Source organism: Natator depressus, chromosome 2, assembly GCF_965152275.1.
Source record: "Natator depressus isolate rNatDep1 chromosome 2, rNatDep2.hap1, whole genome shotgun sequence".
In the NCBI taxonomy this organism is placed as follows: Eukaryota; Metazoa; Chordata; order Testudines; family Cheloniidae; genus Natator; species Natator depressus.
The window spans coordinates 136,013,516-136,031,501 of NC_134235.1; the positions used below are offsets into that span (position 1 = coordinate 136,013,516).

General features: G+C 39.0%; 1 protein-coding gene across 9 annotated transcripts in view; it reads left to right on the top strand.

The window, feature by feature from the left end:
* CTNND2 (catenin delta 2) overlaps positions 1-17,986 on the top strand; it is a 1,172,806-nt gene that overhangs the window by 433,768 nt on the left and 721,052 nt on the right. For 7 of the 9 annotated variants that reach the window (XM_074945030.1, XM_074945027.1, XM_074945025.1 and 4 more), the window contains one exon: positions 10,216-10,328. In XM_074945030.1, the coding sequence (XP_074801131.1) occupies positions 10,216-10,328 (113 nt within the window). Of the gene's footprint in view, positions 1-9,071; positions 9,177-9,255; positions 9,278-10,215; positions 10,329-17,986 lie in introns of those variants that run through there. The other 2 variants (XM_074945029.1, XM_074945033.1) reach the window with 2 other exon arrangements.

Here is a 17,986-nt window from a genome sequence, read left to right on the forward strand (position 1 = left end):
ATTTGATGAGCCAATATTCAAATGGAATCTAATAAGATAATATACAATCAAAAATTTATTAACTTACCCCGAACCACATCATAATACTTTCAACAGTTCACTGTTCAGGTGTAGACACAATCAACATTCTATCCATGTGCTGAACACACCAATACAGTCCTGCAAGCAGTCATCATCGACTGTGGTTAAGGCTTAGCCATTACACCAAGGAACTATGCTATCACCAAGATAATAATATAACAATAATATTATAATAATGTGATACCTACTTATGATCATCAGTTCGCTAGTATCTAACACATTTATCACTCTTCCCAGTAATTCTCCAAGGAGAAGGTATGGACTTGTCTTTACAGCACTTTTAAGAGTGTGGTCCCTGCTACTGGAAGGGATTGGTCCAGAAGGGACAAGTTTAAAATATCAAAAGCAATTGCTTAAAGTTATGATTCAAATCTCTCTTAGGCCAGTTTGCTTGAACTTATAAAGAAAGGCATGCACATAGCATCAGTTAAAATGTGCTTACTGGATGTCTCACTAGAGCAGTGGTGGGCAACCTGTGGCCCGCGAGCCACATATAGCCCATCAGGGTAATCTGATTGCAGGCCATGAGACATTTTGCTGACGTTGACTGTTCTCAGGCATGGCACACCCCCCCGCAGCTCCCAGTGGCCGTGGTTTGCTGTTCCCAGCCAATGGGAGCTGCGGGAAGAATCCTGGGATGGGGGAGAATCCTTTCCACAAGGCTGGGTCAGTCTCACTGGGGATTTTCAAGCTTTTTTGTGGGTTCAGTCAGTGTTGGGTCCCATATTAATTTCTGCTTCAAGAGGAAGCTAAGGTACAGAATATGCTTAAGGGTTATTGCCACCTGATAATTAAAAGGGCAGAGAGAGAGAGAGAGAGAGAGAAGTTGTCAACAAGGTATTTCCAAGGGATATTTTAATGTCTGTACATCTTACATACAATTATGGTGACTCCAGTTAAGCCCTATTCCTTCTGACCTTGTTTTTCCAACATTCAAATTTATCAATACAGACAGTGGGCAACATGACCCTCTACCAGGAGACAGAAATAGGAAACAAACCAAACTTTATATAGCCAGATCTGTGTGCTTAATGGGGAGTAAGGGGCAGAGCATCTCAGTTCATCACCTGTCTTACAGCAAGTAGAGGTTTCTGTTGATCTGAACTACAATTTTTAGTTTGTTTTTAGCTGTTTTTTATCTTCTGTCTTTCTAACCCTTTTAATATTGGAGAATGATACCCATCATCAATTTCGGGTTTCCCTCATCCTTTTTTCTTTTATTCGGGTTGGTCAGTATTTCTGTTCTGTGTCTGTAAATCTTGTAAACCTAACACACATGTTTGTACCCATTTCGATAGGTGAATAAACAGACAACTGAACCAGCTGCATAGGGGTGCACAAACGTGTGTTAGGAGAGCCCATTTTAGGGGTGAGAGGGACACTCATTTTGGTGCAACCCAAAATCTATTGAGTTGAATGAGTGCTGCACTGCAGCAGTACTGCATTCCTGCTTCTAGGAATTTTCCCATGGCAGTGGCTGCTGAAAATGTCACTTCCATAGTTTGGATGAGGACTCAGATACATTGCACCAACTATACCAAGTCTCTGCTCACTTTTAAAAACTTGCCCTTTTGTTCATTATACACCCCTATAGAAGGGGATGTAGCTGCTGGTTTATCATGCTAAGCACAGTATACTTTTCACTATATAGAGGATTTGTTCCCTGTACTCTAGCTGGCAGCTCACAGATGAGTAGCTTCCCTCCTCATCATTCCGTCCTACATAAGAGTTGGATTCAAATCTTAGTAATGCTCAAGGCTTACAAAAATATACAGTTTTGCCTATCTTTGCTGCAGAATGTAGGAGAAATTGAGGTTTTATACCAAAAATGCAAATACAGGAACTTAGTTGCCATATGATAACCTGCTATAAATGGTTATTGAGAAATAAAAAGAAAGGAAGAAAATATAAAGGATAAATTCAACTCATCAACACCTCTTACCAGAGAGAGAGTGAGACAGGCAACATCACTTTAAAACACAAATTACTTCAGTCTCCAGCAGACTTGCACATAAAGTTACAGTAAAAAGCCCCTTCCTTTCTGACATCATTGGAGTGCTGCATCACAATCTACATTTTTGTGTGTGTTGACCTCATACACTTCCTGTTGCTCAATGCTTTGGGCTGTCAGAATGGTCATTTCAGCGCCACACTGGCATGTCCCTGTGCTTCCATCGGCATCATTTTGACATTGCAGTCTGGTCTACACTGATGTGCAGAGATGTCCTCCTTGTGCAGTTGTCTTACTAATGGCATGTATGTACATAAACTTGCATAACCATTGTTTCCGTTTTTACTTCTGATGAGGCATGCCTCATTAGATTCCCATTAACATTATCATGAGGTTGTGGTGATGAACCAGTAGGGAATGGACCAGTGAGAAGACTACATAAGTATTATGACAAATGCTTGAGCCAGGTTGAGTAGCTCTTTTTTATCAGATGGAAACATCAATATTATTTCTAATTTCTATGGCTCCTATCTCTATGTCATATAGCTGAAATATAGATAAGGGATATAAAACTATATGGATTTACTCAAATATTAACCACTATAATTTCTTACATAACAATACTAAAGACCTTTCAAGCCCTCCTGCATATTATTATTGGTACATTGAGGGATGGTGGTCTCATTCTGTTCTCACCTCACCTTTTTGTTTTGTTTCCAAAGGGACATGCAACCCTTGCATGCAATGCCTCCTCAATCAGTCATGTATTCAATGAACTGTCAGGTCTGGTTCTGGAGAAGGAAGTGTGTGGAAAAACCTCCCCCATCTCTACTATCTCTGATTAGCAGCTGATGGAAGTCACCAGGGGAGATGAGAAATGGCAGCCTTAGGGCAGACTAACAGTAAAATTACTGCTACTTGCCCATCCCAGCTATTCCCTATGCAGCTCTTTCATTATTTCTTTATTTGCCAGGGGAAGGTGTAGACTAGGAAAATGGGGTACCCTGTACATTGGGTACAATCTGAAAAGCAGAATCATAAGAGGAAAATGTTCTGAAGACAGAAGAGTTATAAAAGAATGGTGTTATTGAGAAAAGAAACTGGGAAAACCACGAAGTAGTAAACCTGCAAACATCAAACTTTACACAAAAAGCAAACCCAGAGAGAGAGAGAGAGGGGAAAAGATACATAAACAGTGACAGTAGGAGAAAAGAAAAAGTGCCTGGAAAGGAAAGAAAAGGAATATCAAATACATGGGAGTCACTTTTTAGTTTATAGAAAGTTGGATGCCAAAATATCACAATAAAATACATACAAGACTGATTTTTATGTATTGGGCATGTAATTGTATGGACAGAATAGGACTTAGGAGGCTATTATATTCTATCGGTTCTAATTTGTATGGGTTTTTACACATTCATCACTGTAGTATCTGAGCGCCTTCCAGTAGTGCATTAAGCCACACATCTGTCACATGTTGTTTTTTTCTTTTATTCTCTTCCCCAGAGAAAGAGACCCATGTGTAGCAGTGTCTTATTTTGGTAGTGTGTCTTTTTTAAAAAAAATGTACATGTTGCTATGTGTTTATACTAGAAATGGGAGGTCTAAAATGCACTTTGCTCTTGGAGCAGAAAGTGAGGTATGTGATGTATCTTTGTTTCTGCGGTAGTTTATTCCACAGTCTCGGACTGCACCAGAAGAAAAATCTGTCTCCAACACAGATCGGGGAGCTGAGAGTTATTGTTGAGAGTTCCATTGTGCCAGAGGAGCAGAGTTGTTGATCTTCTGGTGATCTTTTAGACACTCTAGTCCAAGACCATGGAGTGGTGTTAAGATAAAGTCCGAGACCTGGAACTTGATTTGATATTTTATGGGAAGCTAGTGGAGAGAGTGGAGGACAGGTTTGATATGCTCACAGTAGCCTGTGTTTCTGAGGAGATGTGTTGCAGCATTCTGTACTAACTGGCATATCCTAAGTGCTGACGGCTTCATGCTCAGGTATATTACATTGCTGTAATCCAGCTGAGAGGAGAGGTGTCAAAGCCATGAAAAATTGCGGCCATGTCTTCATCCCTCAGGGTGGGGACAGAGTTTGCTAGCTAAGTAGACATGGTAGAAAGCATTACTTGTGGATGCTGCTATGTGAGAGATCAGTGTCAGCGAGGAATTCAAGACTACTCCTAAACTACAGATTGAATTGACCATTTGTATGGTCATTTGAATTGACCATACCATACCAAGGGTATGTCTCTTCAGCCAACAGAGTCTGCACTATGGCTACAAGCTCTTCAGAATATTTTCATCTGCCCGCCAGCATCACCTCTGTCTTGCTAGGGTTCGGGTTTCGCTTCAGTCAGCTGTTCTTCATCCATGAGCTGATTTCATCCCAGCAATGGTCCATATTGATAGTAGTTCTGCGACCATATGTGGTGAAGGATAGATAGAGCTCTGTATCATCTGCATATTGCTGGCACTTGAGTCCATGTTGTCTGACCAGTTCGTCTAGTGTTTGCATGTAGCTGTTGAAAAGGACTGTATAGAGAATTGATTGTGTGGAACTCCACAACTGAGGGGTCTACTTGCTGGGTATGTCCTTCCAGGAAGGACTCAAACCATTTTAGTGCATTACCTTGAACCTGCCTCCTCTTTCAGACAAAAAGAGCAGAATCTCAGGGTCAACAGTGTTATTGCTGCAGAGAGGTCCAGCAGGATGAGACTGGATGTCCAGTTGACAGGAAGAAATCATCAATCACTGCCACTAGAATGGTTTTGGTTCCATTTCCTGGTCTGAATCCAGACGGAACCAGGCCTACAGTGTTAGTTTCAGTTACATGAACTTGTAGTTGGCTTTTTGCTAGCTTCTCTATGAGCTTGCTCAGAAATGGGATGTTTGATGCAGGGTGATAGTTGGCTAGGACTGATGTATCCAGTGTGGGTTTCTTCAGTGTTAATCAGAGTATTGCATTTTTAAAAGAAGAAGGGAAAATTCCTTCTCTGAATGAGGCATTGGCAATTTCAGTAGGAGTAGCACCAGTTCTTCACGACTCTCTTTCACAAGCCAGAAGGAGTTCGGATCGGATTAATAAGTCTTTGGTCAAGACACCTTTAGGGTGTCTAAAACTTCTTGATGAATGAATGTACTGAACTCCGGGAATACAGATGGCCTGTTGGCTGGTGGATATTAGTGGAATAGATCCATGTTGTTTGATAAGGCTTCTTGGATCCTTTCAGTGAAGTAGGATGATAGTTGTCCACCAAGTGTGATGAAGAATTCCGATGCAGGTTAAAGACATTCCAGATTAATTTATCGGTTTAACAGCCTGGTTAGCTCCTTGGAGAAGGATTTGGCATTCTCAGTGGGAGCTGATAGAAAGGTTCTCTTGGACTTTAGTATAGCATAGGCGTTGAAGAATTCATTGTTTCATCCTGTCTCAATCAGCCTATGTTTTCCACCATTGGTGCTTGAGTTTCTGCCCTTCTCTCTTCATCCGTCACAGTGTGTCAGAAAACCAAGGAGATCTGTGGGTTAATGGGGAGGAAGAGGCAATTTGGGGGCTAGCATATCAAAGGCTGACAGTATAGAATGATTCACCTGGTCCTTGACTCCCCATCCTGTGGATGAGGCATTGTTGTCCTTTAGCGTGCTTTCGTCTCTCCTTGAGTCCATGAATCTGTATGGTCAAATCAGGGTCATTGGTCTTTCTTGTTGCCTGAGTGATGGAAGGTCTCTGACCGCTGCCCTAATGATGTAATGGTCTGTCCAGGGCAGTGGCTGGGTTGTGATGTCCACTATCTTAATATCTAGGCTGAAAATTAGGTCCAAGTTGTGACCAGTTGTGTGGGTTGGACCAGAATTGACCTGTGAAATTCCTAGGCAGGCAAATGAGGAGATTAGTTTTTGGCCTTTTGCATCTACGACCTTGTCAGTATGCATGCTGAAATCTCCCCAGATGACAAGTCACCACCATTGCTGACAAAGTATCAGTGAGCTCCATTTATTAATCCATTAGTCTGTGGTGGTCTGTAATGGGCATAAAGTCTGTGTTATCTTTGGCGCTGATTTCTACTGTCATATATATGAATTCAAATGAAATTGTCTTGCCTGAGGCATCTTTTTTGCATTTGATGGTTGCATAGCAGAGGAATGCAGTGCCACCGGCCTTCTACATCTGTGATTTTCTGAATATCCTGAGGGGATGAGATGTACCAGCACAGGGCTTGCAGTGTCATCCAACCAGGGCGGGTCTATTGGATATATTTTGGGGCTGTAACCTGGTTGAGTCCTGAGAATGGGTGGAGCTGGAGTAGTCTTTTCCCTGGAGTAGTGATGCGTGTCCCCGGAGCATGGTGGAATAACAGCAATAGAAATAGTAGTAAATGACAGTGTAGATAGGGCTGAGCCCAGCAAGAGGAAGTGTCAATGGCATCAGACATCCATTTCCTTGAAATAAGCAATCTCTTTTGTCATGATCCCCTTGTTGCTTTTACCTGCTTTTGCAGGAAGGTGAAGAGATATAGCGCTGGTCTGAGTCAGAGCTATAAAAAGGCCTCCTGACCAGCAGGTTGTGCTGAAGGCTGGAGGAGCTATGAGATGGCAAGTGTGTAAAAGCACCGAGTTCCAGTGTAGAAGGGAGGCATGTGTAGCAGTTATGTGGTAAAGGATAGGTAGAAAGGGCAAATCCTGTCTTTTTAAAAACTGTTTATCAAGTTTTGCATGAGTTTGAACATACATTTGCAGCCCTGCAATTCTGATGGAGTAATACCAAGTGTTCTCTTAATCCACCCTTGCTGGCTGTGGAACCTCACTGGCAGGGCTGGGAAAGGAAAGGAGGAGGGAGATTGTTGGCAGGCAAAATACTGGTGTCCTGAGTCTTCGTTGCTTCTTATACTTCCTCTGAAAAGGCATAAGACTATCTGTGCATTTCTCTCACTGGGCAGGTGAGAATGAGCCTTGTGTAATAAGCCAAACCAAATTCAATGACTGGCCAACTTCCCTCTAAGGTGTCAAGTTTCAGAACAAAGCTCCTCATCTTCAAAGGTATATACATTTGTCTGAATACGTATCCTAGTTACTACACAATAATTATTGCGTAATTTAATTTTTATTTGGAAAAAATGAACTTTCTGTATTATATAATGGTAAGTTTTTTTATTTTATGAATTCAAAGTATCTCATTATTTGAAGTGCTCTCACCCACTATGCAAGCGCAGTAGGAAGTAGAAAAAAGTTCGGTGTTATGTTATTGTGATTTTATTTTCCCAAACATTTAAATAAAATATGTATTAAATCTAACTCTGCAGTAAGAATAATATATTGCTCAGGTCTTGAGACATAGTTCTTGCAAAGTTGATCAACAATCTTTTCAGCTTCTTGGATAATTTATTCTACTAGGTAAGCAAATAAATAAATATTGTATATAAAGTAAGCAACTATAAAAATCTTAATAAAGTCAGAGAAAAATCTAAATACACACAAACACAATAACCCCTCCACATTTAAAATAAACAGCCCAGTAACATGGGACTAAATTCTGTCCTCAGATATGCACATGCATATCTCATTGACTTTAGTGGGAATTCTATAAGCATGAAGTTAATTTCAATTTTTAGACTGTCTAATAAGTGTTGTAATTCACTCCTAGCATAACTCTACTAAAGACCCAAGATGTTTTAAAAATTGCATATACTACTCTAAAAATACTTCATCTGTCACTAAGATACAACAACCTCTGGGGTGAAGCATGGCACCTAAGTAGTAGAACCAAAGTAACTTTTGTTGTCATTGGTCATTGTTATGGTGTTCATACACAATTACTTATGGAATTTAAACACATATTATATGGGTAGTGATGCAACAGATGATCAGTTTGGTTTCACTCCTTACACAATCTGGCTATTTTGGTGGTATTCATATTCAGGCAAATCTTAAGTGGAATAATAATTGAGTGCCAAATACTTAAAATGGCCTCCGTCAAATGTCTGTGGTATGCATCCTGCCACTCTCACCTTGTGCTGAGATCCTGCCTCATTTTATATGCAGGGCTTACATTATTCTGTGCCAATATTACCAAATATAAGGGCAGGTGACCAGACCGAATTGGATAAAATAAGAACTAGCCTCATCATTTCATCACCTTGGAAACGGAAGTGAACCATATCTGAGATTAGAGAAATGTAATCTCACTCAGATTGCTTTTGGTTCCTGGGGTTGGGGGCTAGGCAACGTGAAGGAAGGATGAAACTTCCTGAATCTCCTGTTATTTCCTTCTCACTTTCAAATGCTCAGTTCTGCACGTTTTTGGTTTTTTTATAAAGACTGGAGGCAAGTGTGTTTCTGTAGTCCATCATACACCACTCCATTAACCAGCCAAAGGGGGTTACTGGACAACAATGCAGGGAAGGGGATCTTTCCCCACAGGAGTTCAGTGATCTATACAGCTAGACCCTGTTGATTGGGGAAGCTCAGGATTGAATTTAGGGACTCTTATTTTCAGTGCTAAAAGTTCATATTTTCCCAGAATAGGAGTCTAGATCTATACTAAGCATTGGGTTAGGGCTCTTCCATTTTAGAAATCAGTGTAACTGATTGCTATAACAGAACATGGCAATCTTCAGGGTTTGATTAAAAAGGGATTCTGTTTAATCAGGCTTTTAATTAGTCGGTTTATCAATTAGTTACCATTATGAAAGACAGAGAGAGGGGGACCTCTGTGTGCATAATGTTGCAGTGTTTTTATTGAGTCAGCCAGAAGGGTGGCTCAAACATGTTATTGTTTTGTTTTGTATATTAAGTGTAATGTGGTGGGATACTACAGTGGTAAATGCAGTGCAAGTGACTGAATAGTCATCAGATGAACTACTTGTTGTGTGATAGTGCTGCATTTGTTTGTTTCTGCTTTTGTGTGTGTGAGTGAGAGAGAGAGACTGTGTACATGGGAACACACAGATTTACCAGTGATGTGTTGCCAGTATTTTAACAAGGGATTCCCACAACATTTTCTGCCTCAGCCTGTGTCTCTCTTCTTCCCCCACAATCCAGTGCTTTTCTGGCAACTCTGTACTCCACAGAGCCACTTGCTGGCTTTTATAATCGCCTGAACCTCGGATGATCAGTCTCAGCTGGGAGGGAGTTGATCTGTCACAGGTGAGGCTGGGCCTACCTCCCATTAAAGGGTCAGCCACCTACACTAGCTTTCTCATAACTATAACCAAGGAGAAAAGGCAGCATAACTTGACAAACTTATCGTAAGTGCACTTTGCTGAAATAGTCTTTGTTCTTGAAAAATATACTGAGTACTCTACATGTTCGGACAGCCCATGGAGAACTGAAAATCTTGTAGTGGGTGTTTATTGTATACTCACCTTGTAATGTGTTTTTTTTTATTGGGGCGCTCTGCGGGAGTTGGATGTCTGTGTGTGTGTGTGTGTGGGGGGGTAACTTACATTTGATGCAATCTGCTGCATTTTAAAAAAAATCAGAAATATTTTATGAACTCTATGGCTAAGTCAGTTTGGTAATATCTCTAGTTTGGTAATATCCGGAGAATCAGGGAAATTACCCCAACCCTACCATCAGTTACTGGCAGGATTTTAACAAGGGGCTGCTCTGAAATCACAAGAATTGACTTCCAACACAACACCAAGATGCTGAAATTAAACTATATGTGGCCAATAAAAACATACTTACATCTATCTTATAGTTTATTTTTCCAGTCTATACTACATTATGTTGCATGATGAATATTTAGCTGAGTACAAAAGATTTCATCACCATGTATTATGCTCTACAGATCCCTTAGCTGAGTCTTAATAAATGTCAAAAATTGCTCCTTTTGTTTTAGCATCCTTGTATCAGCTTAGTGAAAACCTATTACACCACCATTAAGAAAAACATATGCACTAAGGATGGAATTTTGACATGAGTCTGTCACTTAGGCTCATTTGAAAATTTCACCCTAAATAAACTAACTCCATTTATAATGCACATGATCAGAACTATGAGTGAACCAGCCGGTGTTATCACATACATTTGGACTGTGAATGTGTTAAAAAGAGGGGGGGAAAGCTTTTCATAGAAGTGTCATAGTAACACTTATTTCACAAGCTATAATTTGACACATGCACTGAAATTCTTTCTGATTCTTGCAAAGATCATTGAGTGAATGTTTGTGTTTTTGTTTCAGGAGCTGCAGTTTGAGAGACTGACTCGAGAACTTGAGGCTGAACGCCAGATTGTAGCCAGCCAACTGGAGAGATGTAAGCTTGGATCAGAGACTGGAAGCATGAGCAGCATTAGGTACTGTACGAATTGCTCATTTGTCTGTCATTGTAATGAACTGCTGTTGATAATAAATTGTATTGATCATCTTCTTGTGACAAATTACACACCAGGGAATGTGAGCTTTTGGTAGACGGTTGAAAATTTATATTAAGTGACCTGATTTTTTATTTTCGTCTGATATGACAAGATGATGAATCTATGGCATGGTTTGGTAGCAGAATTTTCAGCACCAAAACTATAGGGGCATTGAAATGAAGTAATTGCTATAATCAGTTGAAGTAATTTTTTTTAATTGGAAATCTGAAGAACTGGGGTGACATCTTGGCCCCATTGAAGTCAGTGACTCTTATTTTCTTCAGTAAAGCCAAGATTTTACCTTCAGACTGTAGTGACAGTGTGGCCACAGAGATGTCTACTCATGATGACTATGAAATCTATATACTTCAGACAATGATCTTAAGGTTGAAAATTCAGGTCAGTTTCCAGCCAAGACACTTTACTCCACATGCACAAGCACACACATGTAATTACACAAACATACATGTTTTCTGACCATCCATCCGCCCCTCATTCTCCAAATTCAACAATCAATTTAAGAATATTTAACATATTATTTTAAATATAGAGAGAATTTTAGTGGACTTTACTGAAGTCACTGTCCTGTAACATCAATACTTAATTATACAAATGTCAATTTCCTTTTTTAAGGCTTTGTTTGCATGTGCTCTATTATAGCAAAGTTATTAGATACATTACATAATTTTCTTCAAGAAGTTTAGTATAAGTAATTACAACCATAAATTGGCCTATCAAAATTAGGGTGTTTTGACACATATTTGATTAGCCTTGAACCTATTTTTTAAAAGAGCAATCTTAGTAGAAGAAACTTGTTTTAGGTTATTGTTGTTAAATGCCTTCTCCTTCAAACCCTTTCTCATATGAGTAATCCCAGTGAAATGTGTAGGATTATTTATGTTAATAAGGTTTTGTAGATTTGGGCCTCTACATGGCTGAAGGTACATTTCAACAGAAAACCAGTTCTACAAAGTGTGAAACATTAATTTTGTCAAAAATTATTTTGGATCCAGATGCGGCTCTACTTCACTGTCCATAAACCAAAATGATAAGGCTGATATCTGTTTAATACAGAAGACCAAGCATGACATGTCATTCTGTTTTGAATTTTGTTAGACTTTACCAGAAAAGATTCAGAAAAATCCATTACTGTATGAATAACTATTCCCCAATTCAAGTAATTCAAATTACACCTCAGTCAAGAAGATGGTTGTTTTGCAGGGAACACAGGTAGCCTCTGAAATCATTTATTAGTAAAATGCTAAAGGGGCTAAAGTCTAGCAATTCAGTTAAAATAATTAAAAAAGTCTCTCACCAACTAAGCTGAGTCAAGAAGTGAGATTGGCTTTAAACAAAGGTACACCATTCCTTATCAGTAAGTATTTTGATTTTTTTTATACTCCAAAACAACTCTCCTCAAGGTTAAAGCCCAATTTTAGCCCAATAATTTCAATTATAGAAAGCCACTTTCCTTCAAAATGGAATATCTGAAAAGTTTAAGTATGCTCGTATTTGGTTTCAAGAAAACTACATAAACTACATTGAAAGAATTACATTATTTTCTAAGGTGTTCCAGACAATCACCATATAAAAAAATGCTCTGGTTTCTATGATTGATAGAAGATGGGGGGTTTAAGTCATGCTTCTTGGGTTCTCAACAACCCGCAGATCATTTAAAGATCTCTAAAAGAGACTGTTCAATCTTTTAAGGAGTTTGGGAATGTAATTGTTGATTTGTTTCGGGAAAATGTTAATAGCTGCACCAACTCAAGAGATTTCATCTAAAATGTTTTCAACATTTGTCACTGGCCCCAGATACCTTTTACTTATCAAAATTTAGAGTTTCTGGGTTTTAGAGTATTTAAAAAAATATTTGAAATTGCATGGTCCAAAGCAGGCAGTTAATAGGTTAACATCAAATCAAGCTTTTCAGAATTAGCACATTCATATGAAATTAAACAATAATCTAGACTGTGGCATTCTATCTTTCTTGTTTTTATTTGGAGAACTTAATAAAAGTCTTTCATTTTTCTTAGTTCTAGCTTAAAAAAAATAGAAATCCTTTTTTCCAAGTCAAGTCAAACATGAAATGACGTAAGTGTGGGTGGAGTTCACACTTATTGATAATTCATCCATATTTCAGTTTGTCCTTCTAGTTTCAATAACGGTTTAAACAGAGGCATCAAAATCTGGGTAGGGAGAATTGCTACATTAGATAACATACAGTGCAATCATACATGCCACAAAATGATAACATTATAGTATCTGGTCTATCTAGGGGTCATCATCTCTAGAATGAGGCTTACTTAAAATACTGCCTTTTAATATCTACTATTCTGCAAAGAGAGAACTGTTTTTCACATCATAATTGCTCTTTCAGCAATTCATCATAATTGTGATTTCAATAATTTAGTTTATGTCACCTTCTTGTTTTGTTCGTTCAAACACCAAGAGCAAATTTGTAAAGAAACAGATTGAAACTGGTTCCATTCTATATATAATGGTCTTCAAGACTGATGGTCGTCATTAATTCAGATGTTAATAGATTTTCTCTTGAATTAGTGGTGAAGACACTGCGCACTACTGAAATCCCACAAGGGTTCCTTCTCCTGTAGATTTGCTGTTAATGCAATGACTTCTACACCTATAATGATCCTCTGGGCAGTTAGCAGCTTTTCAAAACAAAGTAATAAAACTTAATTTCAAAGTGTCTCAAACCTTCAATATCCAAATCATTTGAAGTAAATTCATGGGTGTGGTAAATAAATGATAATTCCTATAAGGAAGCTGATTGATTATAGATTTGAGTTGGGATTGGATTAATGCTTTTATAAAAGTATCTACAATTAACATTGGATAAGCTCCCATTAACAGGTACATTTTTTGGTGATACTATTTTAAACAATACCTTTAGGGCATTCATAGTTTTAGTATTGACTGATAGGGGAAAACGAAGGCGGTGAGGACAATTTCAAGGAGCTGACTGAAGTCCTGAGCTACATTAACTGTTTCCACTGCATTAATATTTTACATGTGGAATTGACAGGAAAGTTTCCTGGTTACAAATAATTGCATTTTCTTTTTGTTACTGTTGTGGTTAGGTTATGACAAATCTTTTTTTTAGCCCAAGAAAATGTAAAATATATGGATGCAGAATAATCCTCTGAGACTCTTGTGCATTTTTGCCTTGCTATCACCAAGCATGAAAGGAGGGCTCAGCTGCCTCCAAGACACCAACCCTTTTTTTGAATACAGACAATGTGGCAGCTTCTTCACGGGACTGAGGTTTATCCTGAGGAAAAGGGAGGAGACTGGGGGGGACAGTGGAAGGAGCAGGCAAGTCAGCGTGGGACCCGGGAAAAGGTTTGCATTGCGAGTTACCCTCTCTCCAGTGCAACGAGGAATAATTGGTAAAGTTCATACAGCCCAATGTCTATATTATGTTTTCTCCAGAGCCCTTTCCTGAGCAGCGCTTTCTGCATCTGTAAATTGGGGACAGTTTCCTTTATGAAACACTCTGAGATCTGTAGGTGAAAATTGTTATAGAAGTACTGACTTTTAATATTTTATGTCACTAAAAGGAAATAGTCCTTAGCACAATATGCCTCTCTAAGAAAGCAGGAGGCCTGGCCTGGGCTGCTGGGCGACTGGGCATTTACCAGAGTCAGCCTCCTAGACAGCCCAGTAAGGAGGGCCCAGACGAACCCTTTGTACTCATCAACAGAATCATCTTTGAGGGGTTCTCCTCCTAGTGAGGGAGGAGAAAGAAGCCCCCTTGCACCTTCTCTGCTCAACTCTTCATAGAAGGCAGTGTAGTAACCATCCCTCTCCACCTCCACCACAGCACTTGGACCTTTTCCCTGCAAGGCCTGGTGCCTGCACTCCTCCTTTCCTGCTGTCCACAAATAAGCCTGGCACTCTAGCACGCTGTCTGACTAAAAAATAGAAATTGCTAGAGGAGGGAGAGGACAGAGCCATGCTGTGTATGTAGCAGGTGCTACCAGGTGGAATGCAGAAGGAGCAGACACTGGGGATTGCAGGACCCACAAACACACACTCATACAGACACACCCACACACCCATTACTAGAGTGAAGTACAAAAGGAGAATACAAAGATGAAGAGGGTGGAGGTGGGTACGATCCCTGTAGTTGGGAAGAAACGGGAGTAAAAGGGGACCAAAGGAGATACAGAGATGGGTAGGGGATACAGAGGTAACAATGAGAGTAGGACTGAAAGCAGAGGTTAAAAGCTTGCAAGGAAGGAGCGTGGGACACTGGAAATGGGAAGGTGTAGAATCAATACAGCTCTGAAATTCTCTCCTCCACCTCCCCGCCAAGTTTGGAATTCCCACATTGACAAAAGTCTGAGAAGGGAAGGGAGATCACCCTGAACAGACAATACTGAAAAAAAGAAAACTGTAGAAACAAAGAAAACTTCAAGATAGTAATTTTAAAAATTGCCATAAATCTACTGTGTGGGTTAATTTCAACATCACTTTCTTTATCTGGTATGTTCTCAATTTTTTCTATAGCCAGTTGAGTTAAAGCATTTTTTTAAACTGCTGCTAAAAGTCTGTATGTACCCCACTTCCCCAGCAATAATGTTCCTCATGATCAAATATTTGTGAGATAGAAAAGCAGTAGAGAACTACAGCTATTATGATATTGTGTGTTTAAGTAAACTCCTTGACATTTTTGCAATGGGGTACCATTTGTTCTACAGCATTTTCAAAGTGTACTTGAGGGATAAAGGTAGGATCATAGTGGAGGTAATAATGCAGTTCCCAGGTGGATGAATCATGAGGCCTCCAATGGAGCAGAATGAAATCTTGAGAGAAAGAATGAGTGCGTTGTACGCTTCTTTTTATAGTATTTAAGGTATTCTAAATATATGAAACAGGTCTTTTTGAAACTGTCACTTGCTTCCAAAATCATACTTAAACAAGTGTAAAAAGAGCTAAAATCCTTTTTGCTGTGGATCCTTGTCTGAAAGCCACGGTTTTGACGAAGCTGAACTCCTTTAAATGAAACAATTTAGTTAACACTGAATCCTTCTAGTTAAACAGTTCATTAAAAAATCTAATTTTAATCTCCAAAGATAAAACACTCTTTATCTTTAAAGAGTATCTGGCAGAAATGAGTCAAAATCAGAAATTACAGTTTTTGCTGTTTATGTGCCTGCGACTTGAAACTTAAAGGACATTTTAAAAACTCACTTTTTAAAATTAGTTTTGTTTACAAAAAAAAAAGGAGAAGTGAGTACATGCAGATTTCTGCAATGATGTCACCATTTTCTGAAGTCGGGTTAGTCCATTATTCAGCAGATCTTTCTGATCATGAAGAAATAATCAAACTGGACTGATTGTAATCAGCATATTTTAATACTGTGAACATTTTCATTATTTTTTACACTTTGAAATAATTATCTCAAAAGATTTTAAAAGATTTTTGTTTTGTTTCTTTTTAATCTTGTCTATTCCTTGGGGATTGAGCACCCAGCACCAAGGCATACCAGCAGCTGAGTGTATGCCTACATTTGAATTTTTATCATAGTCTTTAAAAAAGACTGGAGAAGGGCAAACTTAGTACCTTCCTTTTATAGGGGGAACATGACATTCTCATCAGCGAACTAAGGAAATGTGGTCTAGATGAAAGTATGTGAGGTAGATGCAAAACTGGTGAAACCTGTACTCAGAGTAGTTATCAATAGTTCGCTGTCAAACTAGGAGAACATATCTAGTGGAGTCCCAGAGGGGTCTGGCCTAGGTCCTGTATTATTCAATATTTTCACTAATTACTCAGTCAGTGGAGTGTAAACTATGTTTTAAAAAATAGTGGATCATACCAAGCTAAGAGGGGTTGCTAGCACTTTGGCGGACAGGATTAGAATTCAAAACAACTTTGACAAATTGGTGAATTGGTCTGAAATCAACAAGTTGAAAATCAATAAAGATAAGTGCAAAGCACGCACTTAGAAAGGAAGAAAATCAAATGCACAACTACAAAATAGGGTATAACTGGCTAAGCAGTAAGTTCTGGGAGGTTATAGTAAATCACAACTTGAATATGAGTCAATAATGTGATGCAGTTGTGAAACAAGTTAATATCGTTTTAGGGTGTGTTAAAGGGAGTGTTGATGTCAGATGTGAGATAATTGTCCTGCTCTACTCAGCACTGGTGAGGCCTCAGCTAGAGTACTGTGTCTGGTTTTGGGCACCATGCTCGCAGATGGGGGAAACTTGGAGAGTCCAGAGGAGAGCAACAATAACAAAAAATGGTTTAGAAAACATATACGAGGAAAGGCTAAAAAACCCCAAAACAACTGGACATAAAAAGAAAAAGGAAAAGACAGAGTGAGAAGAGAAGACTGAGTGGGGGGACCTAGCAACAGACTCCAAATATGTTAATGTCTGTTACAAAGAGGATGATGATCAGTTGTTCTCCCACCCCACTGAAAGTAGAACAAGAATTAATGAACTTAATCTACAGCAAGGGAGATTTAGGATAGATATTAGAGAAAAAAAATCTAACTATAAAGATAGTTAAACACTGGAATAGGTTTCCAAGGGAGGGATGATCTAGGTGTACTTGGTCCTGCCTCAGCACAGGAGACTGGACTAGATGATCTCTCAAGGTCCCTTCCAGCCCTATATTGTATGATTCTATTATTAACACACATGAACGTACACTATTGTAAATTCTAATATAGACACTAACACAAATATTTGCTCCAGGACATAAATGTTTTTGCTAGTTTTATAGAACTCTGTTGCCTGGGGTTAAACACAACCAGTGTTTGTGTCCTGTACGCCCTAGAATTAATAATTAAATTAGTTAACATGTTAAAATATTACTATCAATTGAGGTGTGGACATAGCCTATCAGAGCATACTTTTTTAGAAATAGTTGAATTATTCAATCTCTGCACAAGCTGTTGATACAGGAGTCGATACCTCTAGTGATGACTTGTTCAGTGTGTTAGCAGGACTAGCTCTGTCTGGGGTACCGACTGGGTATTTGTCACTTTTAGAGCCTGACTTGTCAGTGATCTTCCTGGCTACCTGCTCTGTGTGAGGGCTTTTGCAGCTGCTGTGTCTGTCAGTCATAACCTAAACAGGAAGCCAGTCAAAGTGTGAGTTGTCTCAACAAACATATTCTTCTTACCTTACGTGGACTATCTTCCCTTATATGACATCTTATCACAAGAGTCTGCATCTGGGATATCTGACAAACAAGATGAGAATGAACAAAAAGATTCCCCAGCCCGTGAATATAATTTTAAATTGTATTTATTGCTGAGGTATGCAATTCATTTAGACCCAAATGGACATCACCCTCATAGTGATTTCATTGTTTCTTATTATAAATAATATAAGCATGTGTTCTTGAAACTACAGATTTAGGAAACATACAGGCTAAAGAAACATCCTTTCTATCCTCATTTTTGTATCTTGTTCTCATTTTGAGTGTAATTCACACATTTGGGCCTTGGCAGGTTGAAAGTTATGCCTACAGCTCAACTGTGAAGCACCATGTGGTTATGATTTGGATCAATACATGCATGCAAAAATCAATTACAGGCATGGACAAGCAGCTC